General features: G+C 53.0%; 1 protein-coding gene across 5 annotated transcripts in view; it reads right to left on the reverse strand.

Annotated features, from left to right (window-relative positions):
• Positions 1-4502: 4502 nt before the first annotated feature.
• Positions 4503-27374, reverse strand: part of CMKLR1 (chemerin chemokine-like receptor 1) — a 38084-nt gene continuing 15212 nt past the window's right edge. For 4 of the 5 annotated variants that reach the window (XM_082640375.1, XM_082640379.1, XM_082640377.1 and 1 more), the window contains exons 2-3: positions 6618-6693; positions 4503-5960 (exon numbers count right to left, since the gene is read on the reverse strand). In XM_082640375.1, the coding sequence (XP_082496501.1) occupies positions 4860-5957 (1098 nt within the window). In that variant the 5' untranslated portion in view covers positions 5958-5960; positions 6618-6693 and the 3' untranslated portion in view covers positions 4503-4859. Of the gene's footprint in view, positions 5961-6617; positions 6694-26730; positions 26768-27374 lie in introns of those variants that run through there. The other variant, XM_082640378.1, reaches the window with a different exon arrangement.

Consider the following 27374-nt stretch of genomic DNA (forward strand, 5'->3'; position numbering starts at 1 on the left):
ATGTATTATTTATAGGGCTTTATTAACTGCTCAGAGGGCTCCCCTGAGAAATATAAGTGTGCATTGGGAGGTACATCTGAATAATATTTACAATTAATTTCCGCCAATAAAGCAATGCACCGAGGTCTCTGTGCAGCTGAAACGAGCCCTGGGTTGGTTTCCCGCTAACCGGTCCCTGGAGAAAGCTTGGGTAGCTTTTAACTATCTTTGGAATAGTCCACTTCTCTCAAGCTCCACCTTGGCTCCCAAAGTCCAGGCACCAGGACATTCACCTGGATGCCGCAGCAGCCTCCCGCTTCCCCTCTCGCCCCTCTCTAGCTTGTCTCCCAGAGCAGCCCTGGGCATCGGGCATCCTTTTACTAGGCAGGTCTGAGCAAATGACTCCCTTAAACGTGGCTTCCCCTTCACCCCCATCCCCCCGTCTGGCCCTGTCTCCTCTCCATCCCATCTGGTCCCTATTCATTCTACTCGCCCTGCTGTAGCCTCCACCCCCTTTCAGTGGCTCGGAGCCATTCTGCTCCCTCCCGCATCAATGCCATTGCCCATGCTGTTTCCTCCACCTGAAACACCCTCTCCAGCACCTACCCACTGAATCAGTGCCTACCCATCCTTCACATCTCAGGTGTCTCTTCCCCCAGGAAATTTCCTTGGTCTTTGGACAGGGTCACATCCCTCTATAATATGTGGGTAGCATTTACTAGGGTTGTTTTCCATTTGGGGTATGCTTTTTTTTAATTGGCTGTCACCACTGGCCAATGAATGTGCTCAGGAGGACAGAGATGGTGTATGTACTGATCATCCCCGCATTCCCGGTGCCCACAGGGCCTGGCGGAGAGGACGTATAAAATGGATGCTTGTGGAGTGGATGAATGGGTGGATTTATAAACAGACGGTTATGGAAATGGATGGGTGTGTGAAAGGATGGCTAGATGAATGTGTAAATGGCAGCATCTGTCCTTGGGTGGCCCGATGCCTGTACTTAGGAGTAAGGAGTCCTGGGTTTCAGTCCCTTCTCTGCCATGGCTTGCTATTTTGTCTTGGGTAAGTCACTACCTATCTCATATCCTTGGTTTCTAGGAAAGTTACATGAGTGGAGGGAATATTTTTCGAGATGTGGATTTCTTGAAGTTCAAAATTTGGGGAATGGAGGCTTGGGAATTTCAGGGCTTCTCCTGCTGTCTCGCAACATAGCTGTGTGACTTTGGACAGGACATTTCACCTCTCTGAGCCTCAGCTGGTATTCCACAAGTTGGGCGGGGAAGACAAGGGTCAGGACCCCCCTAGCATGGAGCCCCACGCTTGCTTCAGTTTCTTTATTTAAGAGAAATGTTGTCCTCAAAGAGGGGAAGCAAGCAAGCCCCCTACCTCAAGGTCTGACAAGCAGCTTCCTGGTTCCCCTGGTCTTGGATACCAGCCCCAGTAGAAATTTTCCAAAGCCAGAGCATCACAGCGTGTCAGGGAGGAACGGGAGAGGGAGGCCAGAGGCAGGAGTTGGGGAATCAGTGACCACTCCATCCAAGCCAGCACCACCTAATTTTGCAGATTTCTCGAAGGGCAGCTCTTGCGACCTCAGTTCCCTCATCTGTAAAATGGGAAAGACCTGGGTGGTTTGAGTTTGAATGGCCCTGTGGCTCTCATGATTGGATTCTCTCTTCTCCCACCCATCCTGGCCCCTAAGCGCTCCAAGCTTAAGGGCTTAAGGCAAACTCCTCCCTCAGCCAGCGCCTGGGTTGGTCCCCCCTTCTGAGCCCCTCCCTCTTGTCTTGCTCCTTCTTCTTCGCTCCCTTCCCCTCCCCCTCCCCCCTCCCTCTCCATCCTCCCAAGGGCTGAAGAAGCTGGGAACTCAGGCAGCAGACCCAGTTCCGTTTACTACTGTGTGACCCTGAACAAGTGAGGTCCACAATCTGACCCTCCCTTTCTGCACCCCCCAAGGCGGGTCTGATGGTCCTCTTCTCACAGGACCGTTTCTGAGGGTTTGATGAGATTTTGTGCCCGACACACACGGTAGATGCTTGATAAATGCCAGATCTCTTTTCTTCATTGTCGTTCTCTGTTTCCTTTGTGCTTCCCTCCTCCCTCCCTCTCCCCCACCCTCAGACAGCACCTTCTCTGCTTGTCCCTCTGCCCACAGCCCCGTGCCCCCTCCACCCACCCACCAAACCCAGGAAGCAGCACTGAGGCTCCACTGGCGGGTCCTGGCCCTGGAGGGAGGGCTTTCGGGCACAAAGCGTGTTGGCTGCCCGTGGAGTAATTCAGGTGAACGCGCTTTGTGAACTGCAGGGCCTTTGTATGTGTGACCTGTGGGGTCGTCAGAAGCTGTAGGGACAAGGTTGAAAAGGGTGTTATGGCTGCACTTAAGCATTTGATGGGGAACTACAATCGGAACAGGAAGACTTGGTGGGGCAGCCAGAAAGAGCGAGCCCTGGCTCCGAGGAGGAAAACAGCTGGTTTTCATTTTGCTCCTGTTCATCAGCTTTTCCAATGACAAAATGATTTCCTGGCTTCCCCAGCCTGGCCTGACCTGCACGCGGCCCGGAAGGAACGAGAAACTGAGCCCCAAGAAACAGCACGGTCCTCCCCGAGGGGCTGGTGACTGTCTCTGGGGCCTGGAACGCGTCCCACTCCATCTCGTGCCCTGGATGCTTCCCCTGTGAAGCTGGAAAGGGGGGTGACAGGGGGCGCTGGGCAATATTTAAAGTTCCCTTAGCTCAAGCAAAGTTCAGATTGCTCAAAACAATCGGAGCCCCAGTGGGGTCAATTCAGAGCTGCCTCACAAACACAATGACCCAACAAGGGAAGGAACAGTTTGTCTCTTAATGAGGTGTGATTCCAAACAGCCCACGGCCTCGGGAACTTGCCGCCAGCGCAGTGTTGATATTACATCTGTTCGCTGTATCTTGTTGAAGTGGCTTCGCAACAAAGAAACTTGGAAGAGAGCAGAATATGGACACTTGGAGGCCAAAGGGCCCTCCCGCCAGGCCTCTCTCCCCACTGCCCTCCCCCGGAGAGCTGGTGGGGACACAGGAGGTGGGAGCCAGGGTGGGTGGCTGTGAATGGATGCCAAGGGAGCTGGGAGCCAAATACATTTTCTCTGCCGCGTTGGATCGTTTTTGAAAACTATTTGCAAAGCTGCCTTTAGAGCCCTTAAGATTTTTACATTAATCTGCTGAGGGATGCATATATATTTATGGTCAAAACCCCAAGCCTCTGCGGACCTATCTGAGCCAGACAGACCTAGGTTCAAACCTAGCCAGGCTCTAACAGAGACCTGCTGGGTGCCCTTGGGCAAGTTACTTAAACTCTGAGCCCCAGATGCCTCATCCATAAAAGGGAAGTGATAATTGTACTTAACTCAGGGCTGCTGTGAGGGATACATGAGATACACATGTAAAGTGCTTAACATAGAAGTGCTAAATAAATGTAGGTTACCAAGATAGTCTAGAATATTCTCAGTAGATACATTCTCCGTAAAAGAACAGAGTTTCTGGGACTAGACGGAGCTGGGTTCAGACGGGTAACTGTGCCCCTGGCTAGCTGTGTGACGTTGGGTGTGTAACTTCCCTGCTCTGAGCCTCAGCTGTGTCGTTTGTAAATGGGACAATGACACTGCAGCACAGGGAGGTGTGGGCCCCAGAAAAGACACTGTGACTGCACATAGGAGGGGCCCCAGGCTGTGGGCCCCCCTCGGCCCTGCATCTCAGGAGCACAGTCCAGCGAGCCAGGCTCCAGATTCTGCTTCGAGCTCGGGGACTGAGCCCTCGGACTCAGCTTCAGCCCGTGAGGTGCTCCCAGGTTGCTTCCTGCAGCTGATTTTGGACTAGCCTCCAGCCAGGTTTTGAGGAAGTTGGGAAGGAGTATATGTCCCCCACCATCCTCCCATCTGCCTCCTGCCCTGGAGTGTTTTCTTCTGAGTATCTCCAACCAGAACCAGTGGATCAGGGAAGAGGGAGGAGACCCTGTGATGGGGTGGAGGCTGCTGGTGAAGCTGCCCACCTCGAACCAGCCCAGGGTAACAAATGCAAAGTGAGAACAGGGCTTTGGGCAAGGGGCTGGCATCACCCCCACCCCCAAAATAGCTACGACCCAAAGCATCATCGCCCTGGGAGGTTCAAGGGTGAGTTGATTCATGTCACGCCCCCTTTGAAAGGTCTTTTCTTTCTTCATTCCTTCCCCCAAATCCCCGAGTCCTCATCATAACCCTGCTTCTCTTGCCCTCACAAAGAGCCCCATGGCTCCTCAGGACCTGTTGTCTGTCTTTTCAGCTGATCTGAAAGTCAAATGCATGGTCCTGGGAGTTCCTGTGCTCATATGTCACCTTCTCTTCCCAGGGAACCTGGAGAAGGTGTGTGCATTTCCACACACCCTAACCCAGAGGAATGGCTTGAGTGGCAGGATTTCTGGCCAGCTATTGACAGAGGGATATGAGCAAGGCGTGACCTACATCACACTGGGTTTGCTCTGACCTCCTCTGCTCACACCAGGAATGCACCTTGAAAAGCGTTTGTGTCATTCCTGAGAAGCACTCAGGTAGGTAACTGATCCCTCTGTCTTATGCCCATCCCAGTTCATGGCAGTGCTTTTGAGAATTCTCCCTTTTTTGCTTTGCATCAGTCAAGGCTGGTCTCCCAGGATGCACGGGATGCTGGTCCAAGGCTGAGCACCGTAGCATGCTCTGTCCGCCGTGCCCCTGGAAGAAAGGAGTTCTGAGCCCTGGATTCCCAGTTCCAAACAGTTCAGCCCCATGCAAAATACAGCGGGCATCTGTGGGTGCCCAAGGTGTTCTTGCCGTGGTCTTGAGAAGGCGTAGCTTTGAGCCTCCAAGGTTGGGAGTATCCACGGGGGCGTGTTCCAGGTGAGGCTCAGAGCATGCTGGTCTCCCTCTCGTTCATGGATGACATCTTGGTGAAACTTCTGTGGCTGGGATAGGAGGAGTGGCCTGTGTCCTCACTCAGAGCATTGACCAGACGGGAGAAGAGGGCCACCTTGAACTTCTTGAAGTCCTGACCCACGAAGACGTACAGAATGGGATTCATGCAGCTGTTGGCAATGGCGATGGCAGTGGCCAGGGGCACACCCAGGCTGAAGACGGAGCCAGGCATGGCGCTGTGATGGAGCTCCAGAAGGTACAGCGTGTGGTAGGGACACCAGCAGAGGAAGAAGGTGCTAATGATGGTCACGATGATCTTGAAGGGCTTCTTGGTCTTGGCCAGGCGGTTGCGCCGCAGCTTGCAGACAATGGTGAAGTAGCAGGCGGTGATGATGAGCACCGGGATCAGGAAGCCACAGAGGAAGCGGGTGACGGTCACCGCCATATGCCGGCCAAAGCCCACAGGGTCCATTTGGGGATGAGTGGGCCACGAGGAAGAGCTGGTGGCAGACAGGCTGAAGTTGTTAAAGCAGGATATTTTCCCGTGCAGACGGGCTGTGTCCCGGAAGACGAGGGATGGGGAACTCAAGAAGAAAGCCAGGACCCAGATGACCACGCAGGCCATGTAAGCCAGCCGGACGCTGCGGTGGTTCTGGGACCAGACGGGGAGGAGCACGGAGATGCAGCGGTCGGAGCTGATGACCGTGAGCAGGAAGACGCTGGTGTACATGTTGTGCATGAGCAGGAAGCTGCTGACCTTGCACATGGCTGTCCCGAACACCCAGTGGTAGTCCATGGCGGCATAGGTGATGTGGATTGGGAGGAAGACATTGAACAGGAAATCCGCAATGGCCAGATTGAGGAACCAGACGGTGTTCACCGTCTTCTTCATCTTGCAGGTGGCAATGATGATCACCAAGCCATTGCCCAGGATCCCGAGGAAACAGATGATGCTGTAGACGACCACCAGGAAGATCCTGACCACCCTGCCTTCCAGGGGAGATAACTCCTCGAAAACCACGATGGGGTCGAAATCATCAGAGTACACATACTCATAGGTGAGGGAGGTGTTGTAATCCTCATCCTCCATTCTCTGCAAGTGGAGGCAGTGGTCATTAGGGGAACTTTGATGAGAACTGGCTTTAAGAGGTGGACCACTGCCAGCACGACTGACAGTGTCCTCCCGGGCTGTGAGCGAGGCCAACTGGGTGGCTTTGCTACTTTATTTACTTGACTAACACCTCTCAGGCACCTCCTATATATCGGGTACTATTCTAAAGGGTTGAGGTATGTAAACTCTTCTCATCCTCAGAATAACTCAATGAGGTTGTTACAAACCCCATTTTACAGATGAGGAAACTGAGGCACAGAGAGCTTAAGTCACGTGCCCAAAGTCATACAGCTGGGAAGAGGCAGAGCCAGGAGTCAGGCCCCAGCTTCAGAGTCTATGGTCCCTCTGGACCACCATGTTTTTGCTGCCTCTCTGGGACCTTCCCCTTTCCCTTACAGTCTAGTGGAAGACAAATATTCATGAAAAAAGCTCCTCAAATCATGGAAAAATCGCAACAATGCTAAGCGCAATAAAGGAGAGGTGCGTAGTGCTGTTCTGACCATATTTTGGTTCTGACCATATTTGGTTCTGACCATATTTCCAAAACCCAGGGACAGCTGCACTGACAGTTCACCCACCTCATCCTCGTCCCCCACTGATGCCCTTTGGAGAGATGAGTTCAGATCCCGTGTCCCTTACCGTTCACTGTTACGATGCCCAAAGCTCTCCAATATGGGTCCTTGGCCAATCAGTCCCCAAACACAGCTGGAAACACCTGCAGGGAAGAATGAGGAACAGCAGTTGGCTCTGGATCTCAGAACCAGAGGTTTGGGTGGACCCAGAGCCAGAGGTTGAATATATCGCTGTTACTCCCACTTTCCAGAGGAGGAAGCAGAGGCTCAGAGAAGCTAAGTGATGCGCCCGAGGTTACCCAGCTGGGAACCCCTGAACCCAGATCAACAGCTGAATCCTTCATCCCAACCCCCATCTCCACCGACCCCCCATCCCAGCACATCCAGAGATGAGAACCCGATTCAGGGGTGGGTGCAGGGGATGGTGCAGGGGAGAGAGTATGGATGGCTCAATACAAATCCAGTGCCAGGGCAGGACCCAGAAAACACCATTTCAGGCAGTGTTGGGGACATAGGAGACAAGAAGGGGAACTGCCCAGAGCACCTACTATGTGCCAGGAACTATAATTCCCTCATCACATTAAATCCTCCCAGAGGGTCTTCCAGGCAGGTGATACTACTCTTGGTTTGGAGCTGCGGAAACTGAGGCTAGAGAGAAGCATCCTTCTCACCGGGCATCCTCTGGGCCCTCTGGTACCAAGAATTGGGCCCTGGTGTCACAACGGTCCAATGAGACAGACACAAATACATTCCCTGAGCATCTACTGTATGCCAGACAGCTGAACTGGTACTTCATACAATCCCCATAACAACCTTGTTGGGTATTTTCCCAATTTATGGAAGAAGAAACAAAGATTGGAGAGTTCGCAAGCTTGGGAGGTCTTGGAGGAGGTGGTCTCATGCATCGTTCACACCCAGCCTTGGCCACCTGCCAGCTCTGTGGCTTTGGACACATGATTTCTCCTCTCTGAGCCTCAGTTTCCTCATCAGTAAAATGGGAATACTCACTACTTCACAGAAAGGATGTAAGAATTACAGGCAATCAGGAATTTGGAGCATTTGGCTCCGTGCTGGCACACTCGATAAATATTAGTGATTACATTGCAACCCAAGGGTAAACAGCTGAATTCTGAGCTGGAATTCGAACCCAGGGTGCTGACAACCCAGAGCCCATGCACTTTCCACCACCCATGTTTTCCCCATCTGACAAATGGGCTCTAAACCAGATGTTTCAGCCTGGCGAGACTGGCAATCGACACTTCATTATAAATAAGTCCAACCCTTCTCCATATAAATTCATCATTGCTGCTTGATGGGCTTGAGGTTGTATTTTATTGCATAAAAGTCATCTTGTGCTTTTTATTAAATAAAAGCCACTTGGAAATTTCCATTGAGGACTCTGGGCTCAAAGGAGTGGGCATCATCCCACTCTGCAGCCTGGGAGAAGCATCCAGAGGTGTCCAACCAGGGGTCCCCAAGGACTTCCTGTGGGATGCGGAGAGAAGACGGGGAGGCAGCAGCTGCCCCCTCCCCCGACTCCCACAACTGGGGGAAACGTGACAGGTGTTCACGATAACAATGTATGTGCTGAGCATGTGATTCAGCTGGTCTCACTTTGACCCAGGAGGGGCCACAGCGAGGCTGAAGGAGATGAAGACCCTTGCCCAAGGGTCTTCTTGGGCAGGGGGTGGGAGAGCCTGGATTTGAACCAGGTCTGCAGAATGTGGGATCTTGCCCGCCACTCCACGCTGCGAAATCGTGATCTCATGACAGCCACCGAGTGTGTCCTCGAGGAAGGAATGAGCATGTCCACGTTCCCTGTTCCGGGCTGTGCAGGATCCAAGGACGAGGCCGTGGCTTCCCAGGGTGCCTTCCCACAGGGGCTCATGGTCAGTCACAAGGGACAAGACAGAGGTGGTGCTGTGTCCTGAGCAAGGCCAGGCTGCCCCCAGGGAGCCCCGCGGAAGGGCATCCCCTAACCTGGGCATCGGAGGCTTCCTGTGGCAGGTGGGCTATGGGCTGAGTTTTAAAGGACACTTGTGAGTTAAGACGGGAAGGAGGGAGGAGGGAGAGCATGCCAGGCTGTCTCCCCCGCCCCCGCATCCCCCCTCATTAGCGGGCGGGGGGCGGTGTCTGAGCCCCCAGAGGAGGGCGGAGAGTGGCAGGGTCTCAGGACCCAGCAATTGGCACTGAAGCAGCTGCAGAAATGCGACGTCACGTCTGGCTCTCCCGCTGGGCTGGAAGCAGCTCGGGGTCAGAGGTCACAGGTCTTTTCATCTTTGAGCAGGGTGGAGGCCAGGCTGGGCCTGCACAGGGTGGTGCTGACATCCCCCGGCATGTCTGTCCAGACTACTCCTCACCCCTCATCCCCCCAGGAATGTCAGTGTCCCCCATAGTTGTGTGCCCTTCCCCTCCACTACCCCCCGCGTCTGAGCCCCTGGGATCTCCCTGCAGGGGGGCGCCAGCCACAGGTTTGCCCTCAGTCTCGACCTCTGCTCTATCCCAACGTACATCCCTCCCATCCTGTACTGCCTCCTGTACTGCCTGGGCAGTACAGCAGAGCCGTCAAGGACACAGACCCTGGGGCCCAGCCTAGCTACCAGAGTCCAAATCCTCCTCCTTCATGAACTCCCTGTGACCTTGAGCCACTCAGGTGTCTTCTCTGTGCCTCAGTTGTCTTATCTATAAAATGGGTATGATCGTAATAGTTCAAATGGTTGAGAGGATTAAATGTCACATGCAAAGTACTGAGAAAAGGGTCTCTTATGGGGTAAGCACTATGTTTTTACTGTCATTGTTACTGTTGTTATTATTATCATCATTTTTCCCCCTCAGTCTTCTACTCTTAACTCCCTTCTAAAATGGCCTTTGCCATTCTAAAATGGTGGGAGGGGCCAGGAAGGCCAGAGGACCTGTGCACCTTGCCCACTTGTCTCCCCAGCTCTGGATTCAAGGGCAGGTCAAGGGCGATACAGGCAAGAATTTGCTTCTCTAAGCTCCAGTCTCCTCATCTCTCCAGTGGGGTAAGAACCCTTCCCTCATTGCTGTTGGAAGGGTCATAAGAAATGACAATGACTCCTTTGCCAATTGTAAAGAGCTGTAAGATTCTCATTGTTCAGATTCCTTAAACCCTCTGTAACCAGGAAGCTTAGGAAAAAAGGGTATAAGTAGGGCTTCCCTGGTGGCGCAGTGGTTGAGAGTCCGCCTGCCGATGCAGGGGACGCGGGTTCGTGCCGGGTCCGGGAAGATCCCACATGCCGCGGAGCGCCTGGGCCCGTGAGCCATGGCTGCTGAGCCTGCGCGTCCGGAGCCTGTGTTCCGCAATGGGAGAGGCCACAACAGTAAGAGGCCCGCGAACCGCAAAAAAAATTTTTTAAAAAGGTATAAGTATAAGTATACATACATAATATGTGTATACTAACATTGTATACATAATGTTAGTATACGTTATGTGTATACTAACATTGCATACATAATATGTGTATGGCTAACATTTACTTGAGCACTCCCTATATGCTATTGTGCTCTGCAATAGCCTTACAAGGATACATCAGCTTGCAGGTAAGAAAACTGAGGTTCAGAGAGGTGAAGCAACTTGCCCGAAGCCACACAGCTGGGAAATCTGACTCCAGAGCCTGACTTCCAAGGATCCCAAGTGAAAAGTCTCTTGGGTTCCCCCTGCTTCCCTGAGAGATTAGGAGTCCCAATCCCACCTCTCTGAGCTCTCTAAGCCTTAGCTTTGAACCCTGAGATCCCAGACCTTCATCACATTCTTGATCCTCCCATGGAGCTGCCTTCCCCGGTTTCCCTTTGCCTTGCCTTCAAGGTCCCTACAAGCAGCTACCACAGGGAAATCACATCTGTGATGTTGTATTAGTCCTGGACAATGATGCTACCCACTGCCTCTCTCAAGATGCCCTTTAGGAAGTTCCCTGCCCAGTGAGAAATGCCCCGGAGAATTCAAGGTAAGGGAAAACATTATTTCCTCTGAGGAACTAGACTGCTTCCTCAACCTGAATAAACAAAATTCTACAAAGGATCACGTTTCCCTTTTTGATGTGGCCATAAGGAAGCTCAGAGTCACATCTGCAGGTCAGAGGCAGCAAGCCCATTCATCCTGCTGGTCTGCAATTTCTGCGTTGGTTGGCTCTGATGTCTACATCTAGCTATACTTTATGTTGGTTAGTTCCTTGTGATAGATAAATCGGGGCACACTCTAGCCCAAACACTGCACCCAGCTTCTTAATGACATTCACTCACACATCCCCAACAAACCCCAGCAGCAGTACTGCTATTACTCCCACCGTAAAGGTGAGGAAGTAAGGCTAAGGCACAGAGTCAGCTAGCAGCCAGTTCACACCCAGGTTGCTGTGACTCTGCGCCCTGCTCTTAACCATCTTGCTTTCCAGGAAGTGGAGCACACCTTTCCATGTCTGTTCACACCCTTGCTGATGCCCCAGGGTCCCCAGCTCCACCCTCCTGGGAAACCTCCTCTTTGCTCCCCTTTTTTAGCCCCTCAAGGAACCCATGTTCCCCAGTTTTCAGGACAATCTGGCTGAGGTCTGGGGTACAGATGGGAATCCTTTGCCAAAGCTGACATTGTCCATCACAGCCCAGGAAGGCAAGTGAGCCTGTAGCCAGACTGTCCTTCTTTCTGCCCTCGGCTCCCCAGGGAGCCCAGGGGACAGGTGAGCTGTCCTGGCTCGGCTCCCAGATTCTTCCTGTGATCCCAAACTTACACCCATTTGGAACCGGGGCATAGAGCTGGTCTGCTCTGAGTCTCCTGAGACAGACTCCCCGAGCCCGTCTTGGCAGTCTTCTTTGGGACAGTTCCCATAGGTCCCCAGAAGGGGATGCCAGGGAGGAGGTGGTAGGGGAGGCGGGAGACCCGCTATGACACCAGAGCAAGTTGCTTCCCCATCTCTGAGCCTCGGTTGTGCCATCTGCAAAATGGGAATGATAATAACCCCTGCCCTGCTTACTTCTCAGGACTGCTGGGAGCACGCATTAAGGCCCTTCAGCTTGTCCCATGCTTGGTGAGGATGATGGAGAAAGACCCAGTGTGAGTCAAGGCCCTGGGAGGTCTGAGAGCTCCACTTTGTGGAGAGACAAAGCTTCCCGAAGTGAAGCAACACATTTGCTACGTGGCATCTGCCAAAAATCAAAATCACTCTTTTTTTCAGAGAGTAAGAGTTTCTATTCCCTTTTAAATTTCCTCTACAAATTCAAACTCATCTCTGAAAACCAGGATCCTCTCCAGCCGTTTTTCCCTTGGCAGCCCTCCCTCCACCCTCTGCAGTGGGTTAAATGTCCTCCCTCAAAAAAAAAAAAAAAAAAAAAAAGATACGTCCACCAGAACCTGCAAATGTGACCTTATTTGGAAAAATGGGTCTTTGCAGATGTAATTAACATAAGGATCTCAAGATGAGATCATCTTGGATTAAGGTGGACTCTAAATCCAATGACAAGTGTCCCTATAAGAGGAAATGACAGAAGGAGGTTTGACACAGAAACAGAGAAGGCCATGTGAAGAGGGAGGTGGGGCCTGGAGGGATGCAGCCACAAGCCAAGGAGCACCCAGAGCCCCAGAAGCTGGAAGACACAAGGAAGGGTCCTCCCCTAGAGCCTTCAGAGGGAGCAGCACAGCCTGCGATGGCTTGTTTTCAGACTTCTGGCCTCCAGAACCACAAGAGAATATACTTTTCTACCGTTTTAAGCCACCCGGTGTGCAGTAATTTGTTACAGCAGCCCTAGGACACTAATACACCCTCCGTTCTGGCTCCGCCGGCACCCTGCTCCCCACTGCGGGGCATGCAGTATTTATATGATTATTACTGGCTTCACCCATCTGACTAGATTGCAAGCTACCTGAGGGGGAGGACTGGGTCTTATTCAGGCTCCATATCTCAGGTCAGAGCAGAATGTGGGCACCAAGTGGGTCCTCAGGATATTGCTGTGTCCTCACATGGTCTTCCCTGTGTGCTGTGCGTGTCCTAATCACCTCTTCATATAAGGACATCAGGCAGATTGGGTTAGGGCCCACTCTAATGACCTCACTTTTCCCTAATCACCACTTAAAAACCCTGTCTCCAAATACAGTCACATTCCCAAAGTACAGGGATTTAGGACGTCAGCATATGAATTTGGGGGAGGGGATACAATTCAGCCCACAACACCTACATAGTTGTCATTATTGTTAGAACTTAACATTGTTATTTGCTGTTCCTCCAGATCGCTCCCTCTGTACTGGGATTGCCATCTGTAATGTACAGGGAATTCCTTCCTGCAAATCCGAAAAGACAGCAACCCCAAGCGAAAAATGGGCTAATGATATAAACAGGTAATTTACAGGAGGGAAACCTCCAAACTGAGGTATTAGACAAACTGATCATCAAAGACATGCGAATGAGAACTGTGGAAAGGTTCTAGAAAGCTGGGATGGAGATCCCCTGGGGTTGGCACAGGCTTCATGCCTTGCTGCAGGTAGCCATGAACCCCTGTGTGCCCCCCAGCCCATGTGCGGTGTTTGGAGGGGCATGCCTTAGCTTTGGTTCTCCAGAAGCAAACCTCACGTGAGCCTTCCTGCAAAGGTGATTATTAAGGATTAGGAAAGGGAGGAGGTCCGACAAGGGGGCAATGCCAGGCAAAATCCCCGGGAAGGTGGCTTGGTTCATGCCGGGGCCAGGGAACAATGGAGGTTGAATTCCAGGAGGCTATTTATATCCCTCCATCCAGTCCTAGGAGGGGCGCAGTCCCAGGCCCTCCCAGCACCTGAGGGCAGTCCTCAGACAAAGAGCCACAGGTGCGGGCTGTCAGTAGCGAGAGCCTACCGGGAGGCTGTGTGCCCCCAAACAGTCAAAGATCCAGGGGTCTCGGGAAGCGCAGGGGCATCTGCTGACGGCTGGAAGCTGGAAGCTGCTTACGTCCAGTGTGGGAGAGGCAAAAAGCTACGCAGCTGTTAGAAGCAACAGATTAGCAAATGTACACACAGCAAAAGAACACAGCAATTTAAAACCACCTACCCAAATCGCACATAAGTACACTGAAAACAAGCATCCAAAAGCAGCAACACAGTAACACACGTTTTGCAAGAACAGGGCCAAATAACGAGATACACACTGAACAGATTAGAATGGCTCCTTGGGAGCGGGGGTGGGAGGGAGAGGGAGAAGGAAAAGGGGAAAAAGGAAATGAATGCAGAGACTAATGAAAATAAGACAAGGGCGGGGGCTTCGGAGGCCTCTGAGGCAGATGGGGATGGGTGGAGGGGTGTCATTATGTCAGCCTTCCCTCCCCTCCTGAGGTCTAGAAAAACCCAAAGCCAACAAACACACACCCCAAATTCCTGCCCGGGGTTCAGGCTTGGGTAGTGACCAGCCCATGCCTGGGTCACTGAATCCCTCATAAAGCCACATTGGGCAGGGGAAGGACCAAACAAGCAGCCTTGTCCCTGCCCGGGGCCTTGAGAGCCCCGCCCTGCCAGCCTCCTCCATCAGGCTGGGAATGAACTTGGACGAGCCCACAAAAGGAACAGCATCAACCCAGTCAGAGGTGACTGTGCGGTGGCCAAGGCCCGATTCCTCCTGCCGGAGACCAGATGGACCAGGCAGAAGACACTGCACAGATGGTCCTGCCCTGCCCACCTGGCCAGGGCAGACAGACCTTTGCTGGGGGAGGGGTGGGAAAGCTCAAGGCCACATCTGGTTCCTCCCACCACAGAGAGCAGAAACCTCAGGCAGATGTTCTTTGCTTAGTTTTTATTAAGCAAACATGTATAGAGCCCTCACCAAATTCCAGGCACGGTTCTAAGCACGATTACAGAAGAGGAAATTGTGCCAGAGAGGTTAAGTGCCCAAGGTCACACAGATAGCTCAGGTAAGCAAGATAGGCCAAGTTGTCATTCCAGACAGGAGGAAGCTCAGAGCCTGATGAACTGCCAGACCCACTCTCCTTCCTTGTCCACTGCCTTCCCTCCTCGGGACATTCCAGAATCCTCTAGTCATTGCCCCAGTGGAACCTCCCAAGAGTCCCCAGGAGGTCAGGGTGTGCATTTTCCAGGTGGGGCAAGACGAGGCTCCCCTGGGTTTCCCCCAAGCCCCCCTGCCTCTAGGTAATGGCCCTAAGGGGAACATGTCACATCCCAGGTGCTGCAGGAAAAGCCCTTTGGAGGGGGGCTCATTCATTCATCCATTCTTCAAGGATGTGTGGAGACCGCTGGCCCCTGGCCCTGGAGAGGAGGCCAGGGTGCCGTGAGCACGGCTCTTCCCACCTGGACCTCCCCCTAACCCTGCAGGGTCACTGTCATCAGTCCTGATTTACTGAGGGGATGTCTGAGGCCAGGCTTCAGTGGGAGAAGGGTCATCTGCCTGCAGTCACACACCTGGTTAGTGGCAGTGCAGGGATTTGAACATGGGTCCTTAGGAATCCAGGGCCCCACCTCCTCCAGCTGCCACCTGCTGGCCTATGTCCCCTGGACTCAGGGGACAGCAGGGCTGAGAGCCATCTGGGTGGCAGATGTGGCTTTCAGCTTCCTCTCCGTGTCGTTGCCACGCCCCTCTGCCAGAGTGTGCAAAGGACTCGCTCCCTTTCTGTCCGGGTCTGGTCTCTCCCTGCTTGCTTCTCTGTTGTCAGCCTCTATCTTGGTCTCTCCCCCTTTGTCTCGTCTTGTATTCTCTGTGTGTCCCTGTCTCTGTGTCCCGCCCTGCCTCTCACTTCTCTGTGCAGTCTCCCTGTCTTCTCTTTGTCTCCCTGTTCCCTCCCTCTCTCCCCATCCTCCCCCCTGAGAGGCCAAGCCACCCCTCACCTTCCGGCATCACTCACCTATGTGCCTAGCGGGCTACACCGCAGGCTGCCACCCTGTCTCCCAGCCTGCTGCCTTCCGGCAGCCGCCTCTCCAGCCTATGGCTAACCGTCTCCTGGCTGCAGGCCCCAGGCCGAGTGCAGGGGCTTTATCAGGGCCCGTGGGCGTGGGACCCCATCGGGGAAACTGGAAACTCTTCCCCCCATGTTTGCCCTGGCTCCTGTCCGCGTCTCCCACCTCCCCCATGGCCCACCCTGACAGTCTGGGCCGGGCGGCCCCGGATGCCTCTCCTCCAGCTTTCGGAGCCTCCAACAGGCTCTCAGGAGCTGGGAGGCCCCTCAGAGGGCATTGTTTTGTAGCCGGGGAAACGGAGGTCCAGGAGAGGGACTGACCCTCCCTAAGCCTCAGAGAAGAGGGCCTTAGCCTGTCTTGCACGTGATGTATCCCAGATCCTAGAAGCCGGCCTGGTGCCTGACATACCTTAGGCCTCACCACTCCACCCTCCCCTTGTGGCATAGATTTGCAAATGTAGCCTCACTCAGAGAGGTGAAGTGACTTACCCCAGCTCACACAGCCTTTAAGCATCAGCCCAGGGTTTGAACCAAGGACTCTCTGACCCCCAAACCTTGGCTATTTCTACTTGTCCAAGATCACAGCCTCAGCCAGCAGGTGAAACGTAATGGGGCCTTCCAGGCATCACTCTCCCGGTCAAAATGTCCCTCCTCGGCGGTGTCCCCCCCACCCCCAGGCCCTGCCAGCCAGCTTTGGTCCTGATACCTTGGCCTCTGCCACAGTCCCCTGGCTGGTCCCATCCACCAGTCCCTCATCCTTCAGGGCAGAGAGAGGGGGCCTCCCAGCCCCACAGCCAGCTCCAAGAGATACTCAGGGGTTACCATCCCTGGATCCCTAGCCCTGAGAGACTCAGGAATCTCGAAACCACACAGCAGCAGCTGTTCCAGCCACAGCCCTGGCTGCCAGCGCTGGGACAGAATTAGCTCTGTGTCGGGAGAAAATTTCCTCCCTGGTCCCACACCCACACCCGGGAGCTCTGCCTGAGTCACTGTAGTGGGGATCGAAGGCGCTGGCTGCCTAACAGCCTGCCCCATTTTCTTTGGGTTGGGATAGGGCTGCGTTTGGGCTTAGGACTCTGCAGCAGTGGGCAAAAAGCAAGGAGCTTATGCCCTTCGATGTGGGCAACCTGCTTGCCCAGAGGCCCCAGGAAACCTCCAGTGCCTGATGGGAGCACTGAAGCAGGAGACTGCCCCCCCCCCCGCCAAATGTCCACTCCGCTGCCTGGATCCCCCCCATTAGAATGATCCATGCCTTCTCCCCAATGTGCTGTCCTCAAATTCACTGCTCCCTGCTCTGTGCCCTGCAGGCTGAGCTATAGGAATAATATTATTAACCCCCTGCCCTCTGACCTCCAGTTGACTTAATCCACGAAGGCCCAGCAGGGGCTGCAGGACAGGAAGAAAGCAGGTCGGGTGTTTATTGTCCCAGTGCCCTCCCTGCAGGGTCTCCATGAGTCGGTCACAGCTACACAACCTGGGTCCCAGTAACCAGTCCCTCCCTGACCCCTCGGCCTAAGGGCAGGAAGGTCTCCTTGTATCTTAGACCTGGGGTCTAAGACACAAGGATACATCATTTATGCTGTCCACACTTTCCAAGTCCTCCCTTGCCTAAGCACTCATCAAGTCCCCATTTGAGTGGGTCATCTATTTCCCGCTGAGACCCTGACCCAGAATCCAGACTCTCCGTGTCTCCCCCTCCAACACCCACACGTCTGTTTCCTAAACAGCTCACAAATCTGTCCATCATTTCTGCCCACCTGGGTGAGGGCTAGAGACCCCTAACCAGCATGTCATTTCCACTATGATTTCATTTTCCACCTAGTAGCTGGAGAGACCGTTTCAAAATGCAAACCGCATCACAGCTCTCCCTGCTTAAAAGCCCCTGGCAGCTCCTTGTTCTTAGAACAATGCTAACTCCTTACCAATGTCCCAAAGGCCCAAAGCAGTCTGGCCCCTGCCTACCCTAGGACTGAGCTGAGGCTGGACCCCAGCCCCAGAGAGAATCCTGACTCGGAAGCAGATTCCTGGCCCAGGTAGAGTGCGGACTCTTCCTTGCAAACACAGCCCCACTATTTTACTGCAGACCCAGCAGCTATTCCAGCCACAAAAGACCCCCAAGATTGTTTGGATGTATGTCTCTCTTTGGACATACGTCCAAGATTGTTTGGACGTATGTTGTTTGGACGTATATCTCTCTTTCCAGGCCAAAAAGCTACTCTGGCCCCCACTGTGGGTCCAATGCACAAACACTACGAATTCTCCCGGCCACTCAGCTTACATCCAAAGCGGTCAGGGAAATAGCCTGGGTCTCTCCCCCACAAACAGTGCCCCAGCCCATGGAGGTGGCCTGTAAACAGATTTTCTCCCGCGCTTATAACCCACTGGACTGGGAGGCCCGGCATCCCATTCGCTTAATCCCCTGAAGTCAGCCTTGAGTCCACTCACACAAATAATCCCCAAGCTGTGTACACAGAGTATCTGGAAGGCAGCGGTCACAGGGGTTTTACGTGAGCCGCTCAGGATGTGGTCGGAGGAGGCTGCCAGTGCTGGTCGCTGTCTCCCCAGTGCTGGCAATGCCCTCAGTGCTCTGCTCGTGGCGTGGGCTTGGAGCCCAGACGCTTGAGTGGCTCCTGGGTGCCCTGCGAGTTGTCATAGTTCCAGGCCCTGTCCCCCTAAATCCAGGCCAGCACAGCCCACCTTCAGCCCTGAGGGCCGGGCTGCATCTGATACCGCCCCAGAGCATGGCTTCTCCTCTGGGTACCTTGAGACGCGTGGAAGGGAGCAGCCCAAGGAACTGTCCCCATCTTTAGTGCCCCAACCTGCTGCAGGAGAGAAGGGCAAGGAAGCAGAAGACCGGCCTCATCTGCTTCTGCAACCCTTCTTTGCAGCCCCTCCCTCTCTCTCTGTTACTCTGAGAACCTTACCAGGCCCCTGAAAGTCACTCCTGGACATTCTGGTAAAGAGCTTTTGACCCTAGAATGCCAGGGTTAAATATTATAATAATCACCAAAATATCAATATTTTATCGAGCACCTACTATATATGCCAGGACATTGAGAAGCACCTTATGTGTATCATCTCACACAAACCCAGGGGGATTATTATGGCCATTTTAGAGTTGAGAAAGCCAAGGCCAGAGAGGTTAAGAGTCTTACCCAAAGTCACGTGGCTAGTGAGAGGCAGAGGTAGGATTTGAACCCAGATTAAGAATACAGTGCTCTTTCTTTTATACCTTACAGGATCTACGTGGCAAATGTCTTTAGATAAATCCCTGACCATTTGGGGCCTTGGTTTCCCCAACTATAAAACAAGGAGGTTGGAGTTGATGGCGTCAAAGGCTCTCTTCCAGCTTTAAAATATGTCATAGTTGAATGGGCCAAGTGTCTGTCTATTCCCAGCCTTGTGCCCATAAAAAGACAGCATGGCTCAGCTCCACGCTGTGTGACCCCAGACAAGTTGCTTTACCTCTCTGAGCTATAGTAGGGTTGCTTATAAAATGGCAATAATAAAACCTTCCTTTCAGAAAATCCAGGGATCTGGATGAAGAGATCTCTTGGGACCCCTTGCAGGCCTAAGATCTCTGGGATGGAAGTTCAAGGTTAATTTACAAGCCTCCCCACCACCAAGACCCCAAGTCTGGAGTCCTTACTGACTGTGACAGTGTTGTCTCAGACTCGCCGCCCTCCCCCTTCCCAGCTGCGCAGTGGCTAAAGGCCCATACTTGAAAGTCAGCCAGACCAGGTTTAAAGGCCCTTCCTCATTCAGTGACTGTGGACATATTACCTCTCTTCTCCAAGCCTCAGTGTGCTCATTGGTAAAATGGGGCTGATATTATTACCTCCCTCCTAGGGTTATCGTGAGCATGTCACGAAATGATGAGGTGAACGTGGTATCTGGTGCACAGCAGGCGCTTAGCAAACGTTTGTGTAGAAAAATCAGATGGTGACGTGCCTGTGAGATCCGGTAGCATCCCTGTCTCATGGAGGGAGGGGAGAAAGCCAGGCCGAATATCCAGTTTGCAGATTCTGAACCAAAGCAAGGGGCTGTGTTACCAGGAAACCCACGGAGCTCAACGATGAGCCTGGATGGTGTCTGGAAGTAGAGGAGGGCTGGGAGCCAGCCAGCGGTTGCTCTCAGCCTCCTCCTTCCAGACCAGATGCCGCCTGGGGCCGGATGAGGAAACGGTGGCTACTGCCATTCCCTCCCCCTCTCGGCCCCTTCTCCCTTCCTGGCATCCCCACATCCTCTGCCAGAGCTTCTGCAAAGCATTTTTCAACTTGACTATAGTCCCTAGGTTAAAACAAGCATTGTCCTACTTCTGGCTGCACAGGGCATTAAAACATAACAAGGAGGTGCCCGGGCTATGTGGCCTCGGGCCCATTCTCCACATCTCCAACCTTCCGTTTCCAACCTGTCACATAGAGATGGCCCAACATACTGTGAAGATGAAGGAAAATGATCTATATGAAGCACCTAGCAAAACAGCCAGCCGCTCATAGGGCCTCAGATGATGCCAATTTCCCCTTATGCCCATTTAACAGATAAGAAAACTGAGATTCAAACAAGTTTCATGGTCTTTCCCACAGTTACCCAGAAAGTGAGCAATGGGTATAACCAGGAGCTCTAGGCTGGACTTTGGGCTTTGCCTTTCCTGGTTTTCCCTGGAATGATGTTCCATATCACTTAGAACTAGATTTCGATTCCAGCCCCAGCACTTAGAGGCTGTGTGACCTTGTACAGGTTGCTTCACCTCTCTGAGCCTCAGGCTCCTCATCCATAGCATCTTTCTCTGGGAGTTGTGAGGATACAATAAAACAAGGCTGGTAAAGTGCTTGGCATTGTGCCTGCCATGATCACAATTACCAATACTATTAATACCAGTAATTAGTAATATTACAGGAAAGGGGGGCGGATTTATCTCACAGCAGTGAAACTGGAAAATATGTTTCCACCCTCTTGGTGGGGTCCTTTATTTTAGGATCCAAGGAGAACTTGGCAGGACACAGCCTTTTCTGGAATTCCCAGAATGTCAGGGAACATTGGGTAAATTGGAGACACCAGGAGGCTGCAGCGTCAGGTCACAGACCCCTTTCCAGCCTTCTCCTGTGTCCCATCTGCTCGTCGCCTGAGCAGCCCTGAGGCCCCAGCACATCTAGACGAGAGTAGCCCCGCCCAGGCCCCTCACTGTCTGCCCAACAGCCCTGTTCACTCCAGGCCACTTTGTTTCAGAGACTTCCTGCCTCTGGCCTGGAACGTTCTCCTCCATGGCCCTGTCACAGGAGGAAGTGCGCACAGCATGGGCCTGGGGTTCCAGGAGTGCGGTTTGGCACCTTTGCCTGGGAGAGGTCAGAAAACAGAAGCCCTCTTGGAAGGTGAGGGAGGGGAAGGGAGGGCGAGGTGGGGTCCCTTCCAGACAGGCTGACTCAAACCCTCCAGGAGGCTGAGAAACTTCCGACAAGATGGCCTTGACGTTGGGCTAACGGAAAGCTCAGAAGGCCAAGGATTCTTCCCTCCAGTTCTCCGCTCCTCCTCTCTCCCTTCCTCCATCCTTCCAAGAAATATTTATTAAACACCTATTGTGTGCCAAGCCCAGATCCAGATCCAGATCCAGGGGCTACAGCGGGGAACAAAATGGACACATTGCTTCCCTGGGAGGGGCTGGCATTCTCAAGGGTGAGGATTGGGTAACAAACAGATAAACAAATTTGTAATAAAGAGGACAAACACCTCTAGAGCCAAACTGCCTGGGTTTGAACCCCTGCCCTGCCACTCACCAGCTGTGTTACTGTGGGCAAGTCACCACACCTCTCTGTGCCTCAGTTTCCTCATCTGAAAAATGGGGGTGATAGCTCTTTCCTCATAGGGTTGTTAGGAGGATTAAATGAGTTTATGGTGGTAATGTTTAGAAGCATGCCTGGTTCACTGGAAGCACTATGTAAGTGCTGGAAAAATGAAACGAATATAACAGATGGTGATATATGCTATGAACTAAAATATAAAGAGGAGTGGGGCATAGAGATGGGGGCGGGGTGCTATTTTAGGCAGAGTGTTCCGAGAAGGCCTCTCTGATACGGAGACCTTTGAGCAGACTTGAATACAGGGAGAGGGAGACATATCACTATCTGATGGAAGAGCACTTCGGGCAGTGGGAAGGGTAAGCGCAAAGGCCCTGAGGCAGGAGCAGGTTTAGCAGGTTCAAGAAACAGCATGGATCCATTCATCAAACATCCATTCAATAAGCAACTAGTGAATACCTTCTAAGTGTCACACTCCTTGTTGGAGACTGTGGGAGTCTATGCCCCCAAGTAGGGGAGGTGGGTGCAGGAACATGGCATAGTCAGTGCTCTGAGATGTCACCTAAAATCCAGACTTCCAGCAAACCAGCCCTATTGGGCCTGCATCACAGACAGGATGAGGTTCTTGGCAGCCTCCCTATCAACCCCCTTGACTCTGGGGCAATGAGTCTGCTGTGGTTCACCATGGAGCCTGCCCTGGCTCTCTACTGTTTTCAAAACAAGAGCAAGATAAGAGAAAGATGAACAAAGTCATTCTCACTTTCAGCTTTAATGGGAGAGTGTGGATTTCTTTGTGGAAGTGGAGAATGTTCTGATGTTAGTCAGTCATGTCTCCTGCCTGACCTTGTTGCTGACTGAGTTTGTGGCCCTGGCTCTGTACAAAACAAAGGTAGCCAGGGAAATCAGGGGAGGCTTCTGGGAGGAAGTGACATTTGAGCTGAGGCTTGAGGGGTATGAAGCCTTTGCTTAATGGAGCAGTGGAGGGAGAAGGCATCTCCACAGAGGAAACTGTGTGCAGAGGTACAGAGGCTGGGTAACGTGAGGTTAGATTGTGTGTGGGTGTCTGTGTGTGTGTGGCGGGGATTTTGGGGGAATGGCAGGAGACGTGGCTGAGAAAAGAAGAGGGGTTCAGATTATGAGACCTCCTGCAAGGTACCAAATTTATCCTGTGGGCAATAGGGAGCCATGGGTGGTTTTTAAGCAGAGGGGTGTCCATTTTTCTAAACAACCCCAGCTCTAACCCAGGTGGCTCATACGGAGACTGCATTGGAAGAGGGGAGACTGGAGGCAAGAGGCTAGCAAGAGACCTGATGAGCTGAGTGAGAATCCCCTACCAGCTCCAGGTCCACTCAGAACTGGCAGTTTTTGGAGGCTTCAGAAATCAAGGGCCCCATCACAGAGCCGGGGAGTCTGGCAATCTCCCCATTTTCTTGAGGGAATTCTTCCTCAGCCGGCATGGGCACATTTGCCTCAAGAGCCGTTTCCATGGCAACTGCCAATGCTCCAAGAAAAACCTTGGATGAGCAGGGGAGTAGGGACAGGATACACCAAAATGAGTCTTCATGGAAGAAACCAGGTCACACTGGCCAGTCCCAGGGGCTGAGACCCAACCCCAGCCTCAGAATCCCTGATGCCACAGATGAAATCTAGTCACCATGGCAACACTGATTCCCCATCCTTGGGTATCACTGGGGATGGGGAGAGACAGGAGGGAGGAAATGCCAAGGGGCAGCCAGACCAGTAGCTTACAAGGTATGCTAATCCTAGGATGGGTGTGAGAGGCAGGTAAGTGAAGAACACAGGTGCAGATGAAAGAGCAGCCTCTGGGGTCTGATTTTTGGATTCAGAAAGGCATCCCCTACCCAAAAATTGATGCCTGGTAAACCCTGTTGCTAGGCCTTGAATTCCACCATTAGAGTTCTACTTTTAACTCCCGCACAATTAACTGCAGTAAAAGTAATAATGGCCTGGGGGCCAACACCCCCCCCACCACCACCATTCACTGGCTCAGGCTGGTTGGGGGCAAGACTGGAGCAGTTGTGGGTGTGGAGAGAAGCGAGGGAGAGAATAGTTTATGCTAAATGATGGGGGTGGCGGGACATCTCAAGGATGCCACCTGATCCCCCATCCCTGTCTTCCACTGTAGCAAACCTGAGGAGTGCATGGAGGACTGAGCTTAGAGAACAAACTGACAGAAACTCCCACTGTGTCCCTGGTTTGCTGTGTGACTTTAGGTAAGCACTTTCCCTCTCTGATCAGGCCTCAGTTTCCACATCTCTAAAATGGACAGGTTGGACTGAGAGAGGAAGACTTTGGAGTGGAGGAAAGAGAGAGTAGGAAAGCAAAGAAAGTTGGGGTGCAGTGTGGAGGAATTATGGGGGTTGCAGAGCTATGAAAGACAAAGGGCAGAAATGTTGCTATTATGTAATCATTAGCTATTCCTTGAAATAGGATTTGGGGGAACGTTTAGACATCCAGCCCATCAAGCTCAGGCTCTCACTGAGGCCAGATGGTGGAGGGGCTGAGTGCCCAGGTGGGGAGCCAGGCTACCTGGGGTTAATCTCAGCAGTGGGACTAGGGAAGGATCATTTACCTGCCCTCTGCCTCAGTTTCCCTATTTGCAAAGTGGGGAAAATAGTAATGCCTCTTGCACTGAACTATTCTGGGATTAAATAACTTGACATACGTAGAGCGCGTAGCACAGATCCTGGTTCTTGTTATCTCACTATTGATGAAACAAGGCTAAAAGCATCTACGTGGGGGCATGTGCGCACGTGTGCCTGATCCTGACGTTACTAAGTTCCAGGGAAGGGATGGTAAGGGGAAAAGGCAGCCCAGATCAGGAGGCTGGGTGGAGATAAGCTGCAAAAAAGAGGAAGGGAGGGCCTCTGGCTGTGAGCACTGAGCTCTGTTCGCCTTAGCCAGCCCGAGAGAGGTCAGCGACATGCACGCACCCACCCAGGACAGGGCGGCAGGGTTCATGGGAAGCCGCTGGCTGGGTTCAGGGAGGGGCCACAGGGGGAACCTTGGACCCCAAGTCCTTCCAAGACGACCCACTCCCTTGTGCCCCCAGGAGCCCAGTGCCCCTTGAACGTGTGGCGGTCAAGGCCTCTGGGCATTTGCTCTTACAGGTTGCTGTGCTGGGGGTCAGAGGAACCTTTTCCCGTCCTCCTGCTCCCCCCAGCCTCGCTACACACTGGACAAAAATACAGGCAGAACGGAGAGCAAATAGTAAGAAGACAGAGAATGATCCTGCTGGCATGTGCCAGACGTCTGGCTGGATGCTTGCCTTCCTTATCTCCCTATAGCCTGACCAACTCCCCACCCAAGACGGGGCTGGTTATTATCCCTACTTAACAGGTGTTGAAATTGAGGCTCTGAAAGGAACCTGGTCAGGATCACCAGACAGCCCTGGTGGAGCCAGGACTTGAACTTGGATCTGTGGTCTCTAGAGCCCGTGCTCCAGTGCACCCCAGCTGCAATCCACACAGCTGTTTAAAATGTTCTCCTGTCCTCATCACAGCGCTTCTAAGCGTCCTGGGTGGGCTGCTGGCCTCTTTCACTGCTAGGCCGTGACAAGCCTTCAGGCCGCATCCCTTCCTCTCCCTCCTTCTTCCCCGGGTTCCCAGGTGCAGCCCTCGTAGGGGAGGAATCTAAACCACTGAGAGGCTGGGGGTGGGAGGTGGTGATAACAGTGGCCCTTACTTGTCAGGTGCCAACTGTGTACCCAGTGCCTCTACTCAGAACAAACCTTTAAGGTGGGTATTTTCATTCCCATTTTGCAGATGTGGAAACTGAGGCACAGAAAAGCAAAGCCGCTAGCCCAAGATCCCACACCTAGGAAGAGGCAGAGGTAAGATTTGAACCTGGGCTCTTCTGACACGGGGGCCCACATCTTCAATCACCGTGACTGCCCTTGATGTTCTGTGACTTGCTGGCTGGGGACTCCACTGTGTGCAAGGCCCTCTGTTCTTGCACCCGCTGACTCCCCCGTGCACAGGGCAGGCAGGGGAGCCGTGTCTCACATAACCACAACCCCACCTCAAAGAGCCCTCAGTGACCCGACTTACCCACCTCTGGCCAGTGCAGTCGCCACACACCAGGCTCCAGGGCAGACAGGGGGCTGCAGAGGCACGTCCAGCCGGGAAGACCCCTGGGAGATCCTGCAGGCCTGAGCCGCCCCAGCCGCGCCCCGCCCAGGCTGCCAGCACCAGGCACAGGGCCCCTGGGGCACTCAGGCAGGCTCTGGCCCCCTGGAATTGCCTGGCTCCAGCCCAGGCAGCTGACGGAAGGGCTGGCATTGGTGGAGTATGTAGGAGATCCCACCCTGTTCCCAGGCTTGGGGGGAGGAGGGACAGGCTGCCCTCCCCCTTGACCCTGTAACTGTGCTGTCACCTTTTCCCAAGGGAAAACTCAGCCTTGCCCCAGAAAGGGTCTCACTGGGAAAACTGCCCCCCACCCTCAGTGGAAAAAACAGACAGTTGAAGCCCAGAGGAAATGTCAGAATCCTTAAAAGCCACTGCTGGAGAGGCTATAGGATCGAGGGGTCTGCCACCCCCATGTTACAGAAAAAGGAAACTGGCTCAGGGCAGCGGAGGGCTTAAGGCTCACGCAGCTGCAGCAAAGCCAGGTGCCAAGGCCAGCCTGACCCCTGAGATCTCAGGTCATGACTCAGTCTCTTCATCTGCAAAGCGGGCCAGTGTAAAGCTTACATGAGATCACAAATGCAGGGTATATAGGTTGACCAGTCATCCCAGTTTGGGGGTGTCCTGAGAAATAGGACTTTTGGTGCTAAAACCAGAACATTCCAGGCAAATCAGGACAGGTAGGTGGCCCTGCCTATATGAAAATCCCAGCTCCAACAAACACACCCCGTGGCTGTGATGTTTAAAGGAAGCTACTTCTGGAGTCAGATAACAGTGAGTTTGTTATTCTAGCTCTGTCATCATTTAAAAAAAAAAAACTTTTATTTTTTCATTCAGTTAAACTCGACAAATCTCTGTGCTAGGCGTGGGGATGCTGTGGAGAGCAGAGTGGGCAAAAACCGGTGCCTGGTAGAGCTTAGAAAGACACAAGACATCATCACACAGGCAGCAGGAAGAGGAGCCCTCCTGGTAAGTTGCTTGGTTTCTGAGGCTTGGTTTCACCTCAAAATGGGGGACCATCCACTTAGAACCTCCTCTCGGGCATCCCCTGGGCCCTCGAGTCATCACTCAGAAATAAAATCATCAGAAAAAAACCTCTCCCTGGGTTCTGCTATTTTCCAGAGAAGGTTGCCCTTCTCTCTCTTCCCCCATCCCCACAGCAGAACTTCTAGAAAAACCCATCAAGTCATTAGAAAGCTCTTCCTTTTTTTACTAACCTGAACTCCAGCAACCTGTCACATTCCCCTCAGCCTGGGTCAGCCCCCTGGAGTCACACAGGATAAGCCGGCCACCTCCTTCCCCTGGCAGCGGCCACTTCCTCACTTTAACCTTGGCCAGCACTTCCTCTGCATCATTCTTAACCCCTTACCTGCTGGTCCCTACAGCTGGGACCGCTATTTCCCCTGGCAGGGGGAGGGGTGTTCACAGGCTGCTTTTGCTTGCAGGTTTTGTCAAATTTTTTGTTTGCTTATGTACCGGCTTGGTCCCAAGGGTGGGATAAAGCTCCAAAGAGGCTCACGTATCCAAGGGAACGTAAATTAAAAGTGAGAGTGAAAGGAGGAAGGGAAACATGGGTGGAGTCAGAAAACGGAGCCAGGGCTGAGGGGAAAAATGCAGACAATAAGTAATGTCCTAAATACTTAGCCTGGGTGGGCCACACAGTGGACTCACAGACTCCTAGTCTGGAAAAGAAAACCAGTTACAGGAGTCACGTGCCCCTTGGCTCAAAACAAACCCACTTCGGGGAAGGTGAAACCTTCGGGGACCAGGAGCAGAAGGACCTTGTCCAGAGTTCCGCATAGAGAGGACCCAGCATGACGTGCAGGCCAGCATCCTCAGTAATATGCTGACGGGAGATGCAGGCTTGAGGTTCCAGATGTTTCAGGAGAGGCTTCCAAACACTGGCTGCCTGAATACAACACCCCCTTCTATAAGCTGGCAGCTCTGCCCCAAAAGGCCATTCAGCAGGAGCTGCTTTCCCCAGACGTGCCAGGGAAGGAGTGACTATTTGCT

The sequence above is a fragment of the Mesoplodon mirus genome, assembly GCF_964341445.2.
Source record: "Mesoplodon mirus genome assembly, chromosome: 13".
Classification (NCBI taxonomy): Eukaryota; Metazoa; Chordata; class Mammalia; order Artiodactyla; family Ziphiidae; genus Mesoplodon; species Mesoplodon mirus.